The sequence below is a fragment of the Fukomys damarensis genome, unplaced genomic scaffold (genome assembly GCF_012274545.1).
Source record: "Fukomys damarensis isolate Sample0158 unplaced genomic scaffold, DMR_v1.0_HiC HiC_scaffold_13, whole genome shotgun sequence".
NCBI classification, from domain to species: Eukaryota; Metazoa; Chordata; class Mammalia; order Rodentia; family Bathyergidae; genus Fukomys; species Fukomys damarensis.
Window position 1 is genome coordinate 27,991,945 of NW_022900925.1, and position 16,499 is coordinate 28,008,443.

The 16,499-nt window shown below is 48.6% G+C and overlaps 1 protein-coding gene across 8 annotated transcripts in view; it reads right to left on the reverse strand.

Annotated features, from left to right (window-relative positions):
- The window catches only part of Msi2 (musashi RNA binding protein 2), a 363,233-nt gene that overhangs the window by 74,388 nt on the left and 272,346 nt on the right, over nucleotides 1-16,499 (reverse strand). For all 8 annotated transcript variants that reach the window (XM_010620230.3, XM_010620228.3, XM_033762960.1 and 5 more), the window contains one exon: nucleotides 735-817. In XM_010620230.3, coding sequence (XP_010618532.1) covers nucleotides 735-817 — 83 coding nt within the window. The remainder of the gene's footprint in view (nucleotides 1-734; nucleotides 818-16,499) is intronic.

Below are 16,499 nucleotides of genomic sequence, written 5' to 3' on the forward strand. Positions count from 1 at the left end.
CTCCCAAGGTTACAATGGCAGAAAGAGGATCTTCAAAGAGCCAAAGAAAGGGAAGCAGGCAGCTGATCATGAGGACAGAAAACATCTAAATGATCACGGGGTGGTGGTGGTAACTATCCAGCAGGGCCCAAAGAAAAACAGTTTGGTAGTCTGTCTAGGACATCCCCACCTTTTAAAAGTCAACATCGAAAGCACACCCTAAAACCTAGGATCAGCAAACTACAACCCACAGATCACATCCAGCCTTCACCCCATCCAGTTTGTGTGCCATGAGGCAAAAATGGCCTTTACATGGTTTTTTAAAAAATGTATCTTGTGGTCTGGAGGTATGGTTCAGTGCTACAGCACTGGCCTAGCATGTTCAGGGCCCTTGGAGGAGGTTCAGGCCCCAACAATATGAAAAAAAAAAAAATCTATGACATGAAACTGATGCAAAATTCAGCCTTTAGTATTCACAAACAAAGCTTTGGAGAGACAGCCCCACTCACTCACTCATGCGTGTACAAATGGCCTATGGGTACTTCTGCGCCACGCTGGAGAAAGGCTGTGACAGTCTGTCTTGCACGGCTCCTGAAGCTGAAAATAGCTACTATTTGGCCCTTTACAGAAAGAGCCTGCTGACCGCTGCTGTCATGCCCACCCCTGGCTCTGCCCACGGGCACGCACGACATCGGTGACAGGCAGTGCACACAGGGATGGGGGGTCCCCCTTCAGTGCAGGCCCTCTAAACTTACCATTTTATTATTGATTTCATGGAAATGAATCTCACAGACTTTCTCCACAACATCTTCATTCTCAAAAGTGACAAAGCCAAACCCTAAAGGAAAAGGAGAAAGAGAAAACAGAGGAAGGGTGAGTTTGGTTCTGGCAGCCCATGTGGTCTTCTGACAGCCTGCAGCGTCAGGACAGGCTCTTGATCCGGAGGTAGGTAGCCGGATCTCTGGGAGGGCTTTGAGGTTAAGGCAATGGTTCTAATTTGTACTCCACATCCTTCCTGACAGTGAGGAAAAGTTAATGATTTCACTCACAAGCAGCAGGCACTGTGTGGTTTACATACGCCCCCAGCAAAGGAGAAATTTACTTGTGTGTGATTTACAAGGCTATGCGCAGAAGCAGGCGGGTGGGCTAACAGGAGGCTCTTGGATCACTGCGGGGCCCATGCCTGTGCTTTCCGCGAGCTGGAATGGCCAGCCCTCGGGTCGGCCTCCAGACGGAGGCAGTTATTTGTCCTTTCTTCCTGAATTACTTCCTCTAATACCTCATCAGGACATCCTGAGGCCTGGAAGAAACTATTAAAAGTTGCAGGCCTCTGTTCTGCGCAGGCATTCTTTTTCTACCGCCGCTTCAAAAGCGCTGTGGATTTGGGGCAGTTTAAGACTGTCTGATGCATGCTGTCAGCCCGTCAGCTACCCACTGTATTTACTCTGCTGGAGACCGGCTTTGCCAGACAAGCTGCACTGAAGGATTTCGGCAGGCAAAGCAGCTCAGCATCCAGAGTGCCCCTCTCCACCCTCCTGCCCCTTCCTTTCTTCTCTCCCACCCCCGGCGGCGTTTCTAGCATGCGGCCCCATCTGTGACCCCACTCAGTAAGCACTGTGGCATCACACAGACCCACAGCACAGCTGCAGTGTCTGTACCATCACGGGGAAGTACGCAGGCAGACACTCTGATAAGCAGAGGCCCTGGGTTCCAGTTCCGATCAGCTACCTTATCTCTACAGATGCCCCCGTCCCCTCTCTGCACCTCCCATTCTGCATCTGCAAATTAAGCTGGCGCTGCTGTAAAATGAGTCCCACACCTTGGATCCCAGCCTGAGCAAGGGCCTCTGCTGAGGACTGAAGTCTCCTGGCAGCCTGTCCCCATTCGTACGTCAAACTCCTAACTCTCAACATCAAGGCATTAGGACATGAGGCCACAGAGGTCATTTCATCCTGAGGATGGAGTCTTCACGAACGGGATTACTGCCTTTATTGCCATGACAGCTGGCTTTCTCTCTCTCTCTGACAATTGGGGTTACAATGAGAAGAAGGTGGTTAACTCTAAGTCAGAAAATGAGACCTCGCCAGGCACCCTGTTCCCAGACCTTTAGCCTCCAGAAATATGAAAAAACACATTTACAAACCATAGTGTTTGTTATAGCAACCTTGGCTAACTAAAACACACTCTCCTCCAAAGGTATGAAACTGGTGAAATGCAAAGCTCAAATGGGAAGACAGAAATCAGAATGGCTATTCATGTATTATGAATATTAATGCTTCCTTCCAATGAGAAAAATACAGATGCCTCTTTTTCAAGTTTCTATGTCAACTCTGGGTCCCCAGCAACCCAAGGTGCAGAAAAAAACCTCCCAAGTCCCTTCTGGGTCATATATCCAACCAGGTACCTTCTAAATCCAACCCTATCTTCTAAAGAAAACCAGGGAATGTGGAGCTCTTCTTACATTATAGCTCCTGCAGGCTTCAGGAGATTCTCAAGGAAAAGAAGGCCACTCCATACTCCCAATTTCCAGTGAAACGGAAGACTAGGACCACCATCAAAACACAACCAAGATCTTTAGCGTAAGTCGTGTGTTACCACACACCAATTATGGGACCAACAATCCTAAGATATCCAGCCCAGCCCCCCGTAGTCATACAAGGGTGTCACCCACATCATGAGGGACACAAATATTTGCTGCAGAGGCTCAAAGTCCGCACGTCTCTCCTGGTGACACCTGGTAAAGAGCTGGGTCCTCAGTCAGCTCTGAGGTATGAAGCAGGCATCAGCTGATGTTTGAAATGAGGCTCCAGGTTCACATCTTCTCTCCTAACCAGGTCCCTGGAGAGAAAGATTCAGCGTTGCACAGCTTCCTGGCTCCTTGGCCCCTGAGCCCATTTATTACTGCAAAGCATCTCTCTCGGGCTTTGAGTTGTGTGTTCTTCTCACTTCTTCAAGCACGCTTTGGTTTTCCATGGATATTCAGCTCGCTCTCGTGGGGTCCGTTTTCAGGAAACCAGGTTGGGAGGAGCCTTTAAAACCAGCCTTAAATCTGCCATCAGGCAGAGAACATCACACCAACACACAGTGAGGACCTGTATCTCTTTGGTTAATCCCTTCATCCTGCCCATCTGCTTAGAGTCCAGATCCTAACCGACCCTACAGGGTATGGAAGGGATCAGGACTCAGAGCTCATCCAAAGACACACACAGAGGAGGGGTAACACTGACCTCAAGCCGGAGTGCCCTGAGGAGGGCAGGGCTGGGGCCTCCTTCTCCATGGACCCTCCCCCTAACATGAACTCTTGCTAAGTGATGGTAACACAGGCTCTGAGCATCTTGCTAATCCAAAGGAGTCCCCCTGCTTTGCCTTGAGCTTGACCCAACCCTTCTTCCTGCATTGACTGGCTCACACCTGTGCCCCACAGGGCAGAGGATGTGGAGACCAATGAGACTCTTCTGCAGCAATTCACTCTCTAAAAGGCTCAAGTTAGAGGACCCCATATAAATAGCCTCTCCTCTGGATGGGCTTTTCCCCTCCCTTACATCCCTTGCTTCTAGCATGTGGGTCTCACCTGTCTTTGAAGGGCACCTCTTTGGTATAGACCCAAACCGGGTCATCTTGCAAATAAAACAAAGCCCAGGTTTTCAGGGACCTCGATGCTAATGAAGGGGAGTGCAGTGGGTGGAATAGTATCCCTCCAAACACCTATCCATGTCCTAGCCTACAACTGCGACCTTATTTGGAAAAAGATTTTGCAAATGTAATGCAGTTAAAGTCCAAGGACAGCTGTCCTCACAAGAGAACTAGGAGATGAAAAGTCAAGACAGAGAAGCAGAAAAGGCCATGTGAAGCAGAGCCAGGCAAAGACCGGAGTGGTGTGGCCAACAGTAAGAAAAGCTGGAGCCACCAGATGCTGGGAGAAGCAGGAGAGATGACCCCTAGAACTCCCGAGGATGCACCGCCCTCGCCTTCAGAATTAGGAGAAAATCAATTTCTGTTGCATTAAGCCACCAAGCCTGTGGACACCAACACAGCAAAGGTTTCAGCTACCCCCACAGAAGTAGGCCACATACTAACTCCTCAGCCAACCTGCTGACTCTTGCTCTGGGATGGAAGACTAGCATATGAGTCACTCTCCCATCCCTGGCACAAAACAGTAGACATCTACAACTTAAAGGAGAGGTTTATTTTGGCTCACAGTTTCAGGGGGTTCAGTCCATGGTTGGCAGGCTCCATGGTATGGGGGAGGGGTGTGACAGAGGAATGTTACCCAACCCTTGGAAGCAGCCAGGAGGCCCAGAAAGAAAGGAAGAGCTGAGAACAAGAACACGCTTTTCCAGATCACACCCCCAGTGACCCATGTCTTTCAACCAGGCCCTACCTGCTAGCAGCACCTTCAGCTATGAACTCATCAATGGATTAACCCACATGGTTGAGTGTAACACACCTATGATCCAGTCACCTTCCAAAATCCTCACTTCCGAACACACGAGATTTTAAGGAACATACTAGAAACAGCAGGTGAGTACAGATGGGCAAGCAAACCCTATCCAGATTACCTGGAAAGAATGTAAAGTCAGTGCCCCCTTGGGCACTTCATGGGCCAGAGCACAGCCTGTTTTGAAGCTACCTCGCGCAAAGTGCTCATACGTACTTGAACTTGGCATATTGGCCAGGCTAAATCATGTCACTACAGGTACTCAAGGTTAAGTCTTCTGCTGCTACCCAACTCCTTTCCAGCCCATGTCAAAAATCACTGTGAATGCCAGGCTCCCTATGGTGTAAGACTCTCTGTGGCCCAATTTCCCATTCTGTGCCACCAAGCTCAGACAGAGGGTGAGCAGGGAGCTGGGAGGCAGGAATTAAAAGGCAGGAGAAGGAAGGGGGGCAGACCTCCTTGCATCAGCTCAGATTCTCACTCTGATACTCTTCTGCTGCTCCCTTCCCTAACCCCATAGGACTCAAAATGCGAGTGTCACAAAAATGATTTTCCTGATTAAAGAAGAGAGCCAGGATTTCAAGACTATGTACCCTGGATGCGTAACAATTCAGGGATGTCAAGACTCATTTGCAGTATTTTAAAGATCTATATCATTTCACCAATCTCAGTCTGTTGGACCTGAACAGAGAAAACAAACTTGATTATGTCTAAAATGTTTATTTATTCCATTTGGGGAAGCAAAGAGGCAATGAAACACTTAATTATCAATAAGTGTCATTCCTTAACGTATAATCATTTTTATTTCACAGATGCATTATCATTTCCAATGGATTAGTAACTCAGTGGTGAACAACACCGTAAACAAATTAAATTGAGGAAGAGGAACAAAAAATAACGGGGTCAGAACTTTAGGGAGATGGGTGTGGGAGGTGGAAAAGCCCTTTTTGGCATTATAGTCTTTTCTGTTTTTTGGGTGGTGGTGGTGGGGGGTGGTAAAATACATACAACATAAAAGTTACTGTCATAACATTTTTTGAGTGTCCAACCAATGGCAAGTAGGACAGTCAGACTGCTGTGGACATCACCACCATTCATTGATGGAACTTCTTCATCATCCCAAACTGAAATCCTACATCCATTAACCACTCCCTGGTCCTCTTCCCCAGGCCCTGTTTGCCTCTGTCTAATCTGTGTCTCTAGGAACTTGCCTAGAACAGTAATTGTTCTCTGGGGTCTGGTTCCTTCTTTTAGCTTTGTGTTTTCAAGGTATCCTAGTCTTCTGAACAATCTGATGGATGTACATTTTCAACATGAGCCTTGGCAGAGCTAGGGGGCAGGAAGTAATAATGACCTATAAAGAAACAAAAACAGAGTCTCATGAAGACCAATCAAGCTGAGGGGATAGCAGCCAGGTAAAAGAACACACAATTATACTCAGACAAAAACAAGGGTCAAACAATGAGCTATGTGCTTCTGGAAAGTACTTTGGCCTCTCTGGGCCTCCCAAGGCAGGGAAGTTGGGGGGGTTGGTTCCACCCTGATCCCTATATCAGGGCGAGGACCCCGATCCGAAATGAGTCCATCAGAGCTCTTTGGGGAGTCCCTGTGAACATCCCTGGCTATTTCTCATGTCCCTTGGTGCTAGGGTACCATCCGAAAGCCTGAAACCTCCTCCAGGTATTTCAGCTTGCCTAAGAATTGAGAGGAGCCCATGGGACTGACAACCCACAGGGTTAGGGTGTCAAAGGACTAAAGCTTCCAAGAAATCATTCTCAGCTATCAATTGTCAAGTGGTCCATCTGTCTGGCCTTCTGAAGGCCCTTAACTTACTTGTACCACATGCTTCTGGGGCTCCAAGAGGCCAATAATAACGGCTAAACCCAAAACAGAGGGACTTCAAAATGGATGCAAATAGGGCAGCGGCTGACATTTAAAACGAAATTCTCAAATTCTCTTGAATGAAGTTATTCTTGGAAACTAACAAATAAGCTCTATTTACAAGATAAGCATTTAACACTCAAACCTTTTTTCCCTCTTTTATTCAAATGAACAAAACTGAATATTCACTGGAGTAATACAGGGCTATAAAAAGCCCACACACATACAGAAGAGAACAGAAATCTGAAAACAAGATACCTCAAAATTAAAATGACCCGCTCCAGAGTTAGTCACTGAGGAATATCCAACAGCTAACTGAAGAGATTTTTTTTTTTTAGGTCAGAGAAGGCAAGTCGGGAACAGCTTTCTCCTACCCTCAAAAATAATTTTCTTCTCTTATCATATAGGTCAATGAACACTAATAGGCAATCACGTTGGGCCTAATACACCTTCTGTGGAAATCGAAGCCAACTTAACACAGTTGGCTAATGGAGGAAGAAAGTGAGGCAGGAAAGACCCCAGATTGTCAAATTTATTCTGAGTATTCCATGAGGAATTTAAGGTATGTGTATGCAAGAATATTTGTGACTCACGCAGCCAGTGAAGAGGAAAGCACCCCTATCCATGGGTTGCTTCCGCATGAATACAGAGGAGCCCCCTGGGTCCACGTGGGTGTGGGTGTGGGTGTGGGGAGAACATTCAGATTTGAAAAGCTCCTCCTCTCTCCTCCTACCTGGCTCCCAAGGCGACCCCAAGGGAGGCAGGGCAGGCTCTGCCACTGTCACTGGGATCAGAGCATTCCAAGACAGAGTGGCGGCCATTTGCCTCAGAGAGACACCATGGTGGTCTTCGTGCTTCGCCACCACCCACAGCTGGCTGTGTCCAGAGTCATTTCCCCTGGGCTGGGCCCATCCTCAACTCAGAGTATTTTTGAGCTATCTCTATGCTGCACACGCCTGCAAAGCAGTGGTCCTGCAGCTTTGTGTAGAGGAAGTCGGAGGCTCCACTCCAGCCCCCTGGCAAGAACTGATGAGATGCAAGCACAGAAGTTTAGTGGTGTCAGGAGCAGCTTCACATGCCCTGGGTTAGCCCTGAGAAAGGTTAAGTTAGCATTGATCTGTTCCACCACCAACAAAAAATCCAGCTGCCTGGATGATGCACTCCTGATGACTGATTGCCCCGTGGAGCTATTCACTGTGCAATCCTGACTTCGGGAAATCCAGTCCGAGCTGCCATTAGGGCTTCCTGGGCATTTCAGATACCAGACATCATACAAGGACAGTGGGTGGGGTCTGCTTTCATACCCAAAGGTAATGTGCACCCCAGTAAGAAAGAGAACTCTTACCCAGCAGCCAGGGATGGGTCCTTCAGTTTCTCTTTGGTCTGGTATCCCAGAGGTAGCTATTTATGATCAGCTAACCTTCTGCACAAGAAGGTGATTAAAAAGAGAAAACCTGTCTACATTCTCTAACTTAAGTCTCCCTACTCCCCTCCTTCGCTGAGGGGTAGGAAGATGCTTCCCTCTCACAGATGAAAGAGGTGAGCCCAGGTAGGAGTCCTACGTTCACTCCATCGCCGTGCTTGCTCTTTATATATAGTGGGGACGATTTCAAACGTGTAGTTCCAAACCTGTCCAACAACCAAGCTCTGGGACCCTGCCCTGTCACCTGTTCCAGCCAGCGCATCTACCTGTCTGTCATCCTAACAAGCCAGCAGAGGGAGGGCAGGAAGATGTGACCATCACAGGCTTGTTTCCCTGGCTGCTGCTGCTTCTAGCTCCTCAAATTCAAAAGCAGGAGAGGGGAAGTGAGGATTTCCAGGGATAGGAAACTGGGAGGACTTTTACCTAGAAAAGAAACGGGAGTATCTTCTAAGTTAGTGTGACCTGGGCTGGGCACAGGGCAAGTGACTTCTGAGAGCCCTCACGGACCACAGCCACGGGCTGGCTGGAAGTGGGTCCGGAAGTGTCATGCTGAAGCCTTCCGCAGCAGACTGACTCTCCAGGGGGTCAGCTGCCCTGCAGGATAAACAGAGAACGCTCACTTCTCCTGCCTTAGTAAGAACAAAAAACAAAGAAGAGAGGCAGGCATGCTGACCCACAGCAGGGGACTCAGGTCAGGGCTGAAAGAGATCGGTGATTAGGAATGACCACCACCCAGGCATGGACTGGGAGACCTGCAGACACTCTCCTCTTAGCACCAGCTCCTCTCCTCCCTCACATCCTTCTTCCCTCTGCCACGAGTCAACAGCATCCTCCATCCCTTTTTTGGAGCCCCTTCTGACCTCGCCCTCCCCTGCTGTCATGTCCCTTCAGGGTGGCATCTAAGCCCTCCACTGTGGTGTCCTTCATGCACCTGCTTCCTCGTTTACACCAGTAGTTTGGCAGCTGGTTGCTGTAAACTATAATAAAATGCCTTTCCAAAAAATGAAGGAATGTGACCAGACATGCCAGACATCATGATATTAAAGCCGTGTCAATTAATTTCTCCCCCTGCTTGATAAACGAGCCCTATTCCATCTCTTAATAATGAGGAGAGAAACAAGGAAAGTTGACACTTAGTTTAATTTATTTTCTCAACTTGCCTGGTCATATTTCTTTCTGCCTTGCAGAGCTGGCTGGGGCTGTGGGGAATTACAAGTGGCTTGAGCTCAGGCGAGTCAGAGACGGTGTGAATCGACACGGGCCTCCTTTATTCCCTCACACTACTTAATCAGGAGGGAGAGAGGGACTTGGTGAGCCAGCTCACACCTGCGCCTCTCCAGCCACTTTTGGGGGTGGTAGGCGGTGGCATATGGGGGGGCACCTCAAGGTGTGCAGGGAGTCAGATAACAGAAGTGGCTCTATCAGATTTCTAACCTAGTTCCATGGATCTGCACAAGACTGAATTCCCTAAATTAATATTAAGCTACGTGGGAGGCATCTGCCAGAAGGGAGCCGATCTCTCAAATGGAAAGGTGCTTTTCTTTCCTTTTCAACTTGAGGATGCTACAGCCAGCACCTGACCTTGAAATGTAAGGATAAACTGGCAAATGTTTCATGAAATTTTAGTTACAGCCACAGGACCATTTGTGGATACCCTTACACCATAAACCAAGTTGGGGGCGAAAGTGAAGGTGTTCTTGAATAAGGATTTCTGGGTGCGGTCTCTGGGTAGAGTCTTCTGCCAGGAAGGGGCTCAATAAAATGTGGATTCCTGGACTCTGCCTGTCTCCTACAGGTGTCACTGGGAATGTGGCCCAGGAATCTGCACTTTAACCCAGGTCTCTGATGCTCACGTGTCTGGCTCTGCCCCACGTTTTCAAATGCAGGAGGAGCCAAGCAAAGATCACCTGGCCAGAGGAAATCTAGAACTTCCCACAGGAAAGACTGTCTGCAGGATCGCTTTCCCATGAAGCAGAAAAGCAAAGGCATTTTTAAGAAGCCCCTGACAACCCTTTCATGAGCAGCCCTCATCCAAGACAGACTCAGGAGATCAGGTGGAAAGGCAAAGGTGCTGCCTGCCAGGTCAGAAACCAGTTCCTACTAAAGTGTAAAGGACAGAGCCTTGCTTCCACTCTTAGAGATACTACAGGTCTAGCTGAATCAAATCCTTATGCAAAAGCAATTAAATTCTTCACAGGCCTTTCAAACCGGCACTCAGACACTGGGAGATTTTATTTTATTTTTTTAAGCTGGTGGAGACACTGCTTTGAGCCTGTGAAATTCCACAAGTATACAGACAGCTTTAGAGTCTGTATAATTGTAAGGGCAGGGACAGAAGGGGTGGGGGACCCTCCAAACTCACCTAGGGAGAAAAGGGAGGTTAGAAAAGAAAAGAGAGAGGGCAGAAGAGAAAGAAAGAGAAAGATTCAGAAGGGGCAGAGGGAGAGAGACCTCCTACCAGCCCCAAACCATTTTCCAGGAGAGGATCTGCTGTGAATACTGATAGTGTGATTTGAAAGTGCCTGCGGCTGCAGGGAAAGAGTGCTTCGTCCCAGACTCTTGTTAACTGAGAGGGAAAAAGCACCTGTGGTCCAGGCCAGACAACCCCAACCTCATTTAATTCCAAGTGCGCTCCAGCGCAGCGATTCTGTGAATGACACTTGTCAGGGCGGCAGATTAGTTCACAAACCTATTTTTTTGTGCGTGGTGTTCCATCTTGGTCTGGAAAATAGTTCTTGGCGAGAGAGACACATATTACTGCTGTTAAGTGCCAATATAAACTCTGGGACGCAGTGGTAAATTCACCAAATTAAATCGCTAGACAACTGGCTGGGATCAGGACCCCGGCAGAAGGTGCCAGCACTGCAGCGCGCGCCCAGCGGGGAGGAGGAGGCTGAGGTCGTGCGTGCAGCCGGAGCAAGGGCATGAGGACACGCTGCCTCCGAGTCTGCTCCAGAAACAGGGCCCAGAGCGGATTCGGCGGGCTCCACGGGCAGGAGCAGGGCCTTCCGGGCTGCTGAACCCCAGGCCCTCCTGCTCCCTGGAGACATGCCAAAGCCTTTCTCCAAAGAGGAGGGTGTTGGGACGGGTGGCAGTCCCTGCTATGCCCCACAGACGGGTTTCAAGTCTGTCCCCTTTGCTGGCATTTAAACTTCAGCCTCACCCAGGCAGTGAGCAACATGGAAACTCGAGGGAGTGGCAGCCCCACTGACAAAGGGTAGCTAACGGAGGGCTTAGACTTTGGAGCCGGGCATATAGGAGCTCCAGCAGCAACTGCCTGTCTGGCAACCACTCTGACCCTCGGGATCCTCTTCTCTGAGTCAGAAATAACAACCACTACCTCATCAGCCAGGATTACTCGGAAACACTTTGCCCCTATGAAGGGCTGGCCACCCCTCCCACGGATCAGATTAGACTTGTTACAGCCTCTCGCCTGTCCCAGTCTCTACCTCCACACAAGCTTCCCTCCGCCTATGCCACGAGCCACACTTACTAAAATCCAGGTGACACATCTGTCAGGTGATATGGATATCCACAGTGCTTCACCAGCAACTACCATGGTCGAGCAAGACACAGGACAGGGAGAGGGAAAGGAAGTCACACGGTAAAGTCCTAGGCTCTCTTGCTAGTTATGATGAGCGCACTGTGCAGCCTTTAAAGTCGAAAAGATCACCCAGGAATCTCTGAGTCTTTTGCTCTGCCCCGGTTGGACAGGATGGGCTGCGGTGGCCTCTGTCCGGACACACTGGCCTTCCCTGTGGCCACCTTGAGACACCCACTCGCCTCCCTCTGCTACGTTCCTGGCCGCAGATAAGGTTCCAAAACTCCATCAAAAACCACTACTTGGAAGCAGGTTTCAGTGCAGCTGCAAATTATATGACTTTTATTATGAGGTATGGTTTCAGAATAGTCCCAGATGACAGAGCTCTGGCTGGATGCCTGCTGCTTCCTTGCACTCCTGCCTGAGCAAGGCCCCCCCTGTGACCCCGCCCACCAGGCTGCCAGGGAACTGTCCTAGGGTCTGCGGCCAGGTGGCTGCCAGTCAGGTGGCTCTGACACGTGGTCTGCACGAGAGACACACACTTACCACGGGGTTGGGGCTGGCCCATTTTATTTTATTTTTCCGGCTGTTAAGGAACCATTTGTAACATCTGGAGGCCAGGTCTCTCTGAGAAGCTGCAGCCAGCAGCCCAGGCAGCTTGGCTGGGGTGGCGGATGTGTGGAGAGTCGGGGCGGGGGATGGAAACCTGTCCCAAACAATGCCTGGGGTGATGAGGTGGGCAAAGGAGGAAGGCAGGTGGAGGGGCCAAGGGGTAGGGGCAGCAGTCTAGCTGTTTGCTTCTACTATGAGCACTCCACCCACCACAGCATGGGCACTGCCTCAACGGGCTACAAACACCGAATCTCAGGCTCTGCCCAGGCCCTACTGAATGTGAATCTGCATTTGTAAGAAGTCCCCCAGGTGATTTTAATGCAAATTAAAATATGAGAAGCATTCCTCTGAAACAGCGATCTCAACAGTGATTTTCACATCAGAATCACTTAAGCAAACTTTGAAGAAATGAAGCTGTGGTGTCCAGGCCCCATCTTCAGAATTGACAACACCCCTGCATCTGGATGTTTCAGAATCTCTCCAGGTGACCCGGATGTACAGTTAGGGTTAAGAAAGGCTGGGAGACAGAAAAATATATAACACCTAATTAAAAACTTTTTTCCTGAAAATAATTTAAGCCTCACTAGTGTTTAACATAGGAACTGAATGATCCCGGTGCCCTTAGAGGTCTCTATGTCAGAGACACTTGGCTTACAGAGTGGCTTAGAAACTGACGGAAGGAGAGAGGAAATGCTTCCTGCTTACGTGGGATAGTACAGATTCTGTAATCTGGCTTTAAGTAAATCAATCTCCTCCAAAACAGGCAACTGCAAAGAAAATGTGGACTGGAGATGATGTAAGGACACAGGTGCGTGCCACCAACAGCAAAATGGCAACAAGCCATTAGCCAGATTTGTCACCAACCGCATCACACTCTCAGACCATGTTCTGATCCGCTGGGACAGCAGACGTCGAGGGGGTGAGGAAGAACCTGCTTTTCAACTGAAAGTGGAGCTGCACAGAAAGCACCTTGAGAACCAAAGTTTGGAAGATATTTCCACTGTCACATATTTTGTTGCTAAAAATGATGTTAACTGGGTCATCCACACAAGCTCTTCTATCTGCATACGTTTAAAACCCGGAAACACAATTGTAAAGACTCGTCTTTCAAAAAAATGAAACATTTCAGTGGGTTTTGAACCCATTTGTTAAAAATATAAAAATGCAACACTTGATTAGTTTGCATGAAGAACTGATTGACATCAGGGAAGATGGAAATTTACAAACTGAATTTCAACAAAATCCTTTGCATAATTGGAGGATGGGATTGAAAAATTAGTTTCATGATTTAGTCAGCACAGCGAACGTGCTTCTTTCACTGGGATCTGTGTGTCGCGTGTATTTTTCACTTATGCTGAGCATAAAAACCAAGTATCAAAATAAACAAAACTCAGAATCCACATTTAGAGCTGGATCCAAGTGTCAAGGATTTTTTTTTAAAAAAGAGCATCACATCCAATCAAAGTTCTCACTAAGCACATTGCTTTTGTTATTAATAAAATTCTAAATAAGGTTCACTGCAAATGTATGCTATTAAGTTCCTATTTTTGTAGGTGTTACCATATACATGATCTATTAACATGGTAGTACCTGTATATAAATGGGGGCATTAAAGAAAATAAATTGGGGGGGTGACATGCTCAGCTTTGGAGGTTCCTGTTCTGAAAGAAGGGGTGCGATGCACCAGGGACTCTGGCTCTGAAGTCACTGTTCAGTCACAGAGACTGCTACAAGGGATGGGTGGTACAGGCACCTTCAGTGACAGCCAGCTGGAATGCAGCCCTCCCCGAGACCTAGAGCCTCACGGATGCAAAGAACTCACCCACACCGGCATCTCCTGCTCCTCTGGGCTGGGCGGTGTCAAGGGCTCAGAAGCATCTAGGGGCTTCACCCTCCAACTGAGGACCCCCGCCGTCCTGCACGTTAACGGCAGCCATACCTGAACTCTTCTCAATCCATATTTCATCGCGTCGTATCTTCATTAAAATTTTATTCTATTAGCATTCTGAATCCAAACCACTAAGTACATAATTGCTAAAACATGTGTTAAGCGCCGACTTACAAAATGCTGGTTTTATCATATTGTTAATTAACAGAAAGTAGGATTAATACATTCACAGATCATTAGGAGCATTCAGTTCAATTTCACCAGTTGTTCAGAGGGGCGGGTGGCTGGCAGGGGGCAGAAGCAAGGGCGGAAGTGTTCTCTGGGGTTCACCCTCAGCCCGTCCGCAAGCTCTGAGAGTATGTTGAGGTGAAAGCTAGGACTGTGACTCAACGCCTATTTTGCCTAAAGGAAATTATTTGAAGATCAGGTGTCACGGAATGCCACCAACTCAAAGGGGTCCATGTGAAAGGGTTTGGGCAGAGAAATCAATACAGCGAGGCCCTGGACCACTGGGAGGGTTGGAATCTTGGACCTGAGGATGTGCTAGAAATCCCATCTGTGCCACATACTGCTTGCACGATTTGACCTTCTCGACCCCATTTCCCCCTCCGTTAAAGAGGAATAAAGATGTTGACCTCACAGGCCCGGCAGGATTAAACGAGACAACGTGGACCCTTGTTATCATGCCTGCACAAAGGTGTACATCTCGCAAGAGGGTTCTGTGCCCAATATTGCTTGGAGTAAGTGGGCCACTAGCTGAGGCTTGAGAATATTTCAGCTGTAAGTAAATGGCTGCAGTGCTACAGACTCTAGTGGACTCTCTACCCCGAGGGGACCAAGCCAAGGGACTGGATATGTTTCTGGACCCACCCTTGCTGTCATCTCCAGTGGAAAGCTGGTTACAGAGGGGTTTACTCAAGCATCTTCCCATTCTGGCCCGGGAATTACAGAGGCATCCAGGCACAAGATGGACTAAACGTCTTCTCTGTTCCCAGCCATCCAAACTGCTCTAGCTGGCCCGATGGTGGTACTCCCAATTCTTTCCACTTAATACTAAATAGTCTGCCTGGTTGGACAGCAAGTAAGACAGGCACAGGAGGCCAGGACTAGAAGAACCAGAACAGCCTGGGGCAGAAGGGAAGGGCTGGGCATTGGGGCGGCGGGAGGCCTCCCTCTGGGTTTCCTGGAAGTTGTGCGCAAGTTCTGAAGATGGAAATCAGGGCTGAGGGGGCAACTGCGGGGTCAGATATACGAAAGCAGTCCACAAGAAATACAAACGGGTCCTGCCTCAGCCTTCATCAATACACTTGGCCAGGGCAGGAGCCCATTCCAGAGGCCAATAAATAAGGGCAGGGCCATGGAAAACTGTGAGGGCAACAACAAATGGGCTCCCCTTGCTGGAGCCAGGATTCAGGAATCAGACCTGAGGGAAACCCACAGAAGAGTAAGTGTGGAGCGGCCTCTCTAGGCCCAAGGGTAAGATTAGAGAGGAGAGTCAGTCACGGGTTACAATTGTTTTTTCTGGCACATTCTTTCAAGGCTCTAGGTACCTAGTAATTTAATGGTTTCCTGTGGTGAGGCCTTCTGACTCGTGGGCTTTTTTTATTTGTGGATTATGACTGGAATGAGCCCCCTTCATTGTAGAAAACGGTAGTGGCAAAAACCTGAGCTTTGCATTTAGACAGTGATCATAAGCTCAGCTCCCCAATTTAGCTGCCTCAATATGCTCACCCACGATGTGAGGAGGAGAACGTTACAGGGCTGTAGGGACTTTAAGTGAGACACTACACGAGAAGCAAAACACAACCCCCAGCCCTCTTCGGAGCCGGACACACCCACGCCTCTCTATACAAATCTGTCCTTATTTACTGATGTGCCAAGGGGCCTTGATCATTAGCCTCTGTGGGATGACAGAAGATGGCTGCCTCTGTGGGGGAACCGCTCAAGAAATCTTACATTTGGAGCCATCCTTCTTCACTGACCAAATGGGAGCAAGAGGGTTGAAGAGGCCTCGGGATGTTCTGACACCTGGCACAACAATGCCCTCCAGCAGGGACAGAGGCTTTTGCTATCCACCGTGGGTGGGCCCGGGGGGCTCACGCGGAGCCAGTCTAGGCCTGGCTTTCTACCTTGAGAAAACGCCTCCTCCAGTCGTCAAAGCAGGAGCCAGATCATCTCTGTTCCCCAGGGATGGCAAATGAAGAGTCAGCAGTGCTTCTCCGACGTGAAAATCACAGTACACAGCCAGCCATGTTGTGGCCATTCTATCGCTTGGCCATAGAGACCAGTAACTTCAATTTATTTGTGTCTGGGGCCTTAAGGAACCTCAGCTGTCATCCTTTCCTTAGTTTATTACCAAATTTCTAAAATATTACATTCTTTATTATATCCAAATTCACTTTATTGCACTTGACAATACAGATAATCACATACCATATGCTCTAATGTTGTGAAACCAATGCATGTTGACAGCGGTTTTTATTCATGATGCATAATTTCATCCCGAACTCACAATGAGGCATCTGAGCACCCAGCCTGGTGTTAAGACTTTTGCCTAATAACAGATTAACAATACAGCAAGTTTCCGAGACACAATTCCTCCCTTGCCATTCTCTATTTACAATGGGAAAAATGTACCTGAGCTGGAAAGATGGGTTTACGGAAGAGGAGCGGGGAGGAAACAACCCTCCGGCACCACCCACCCACCACTCCCAGAGGGTTTATAATGATTTGTTAT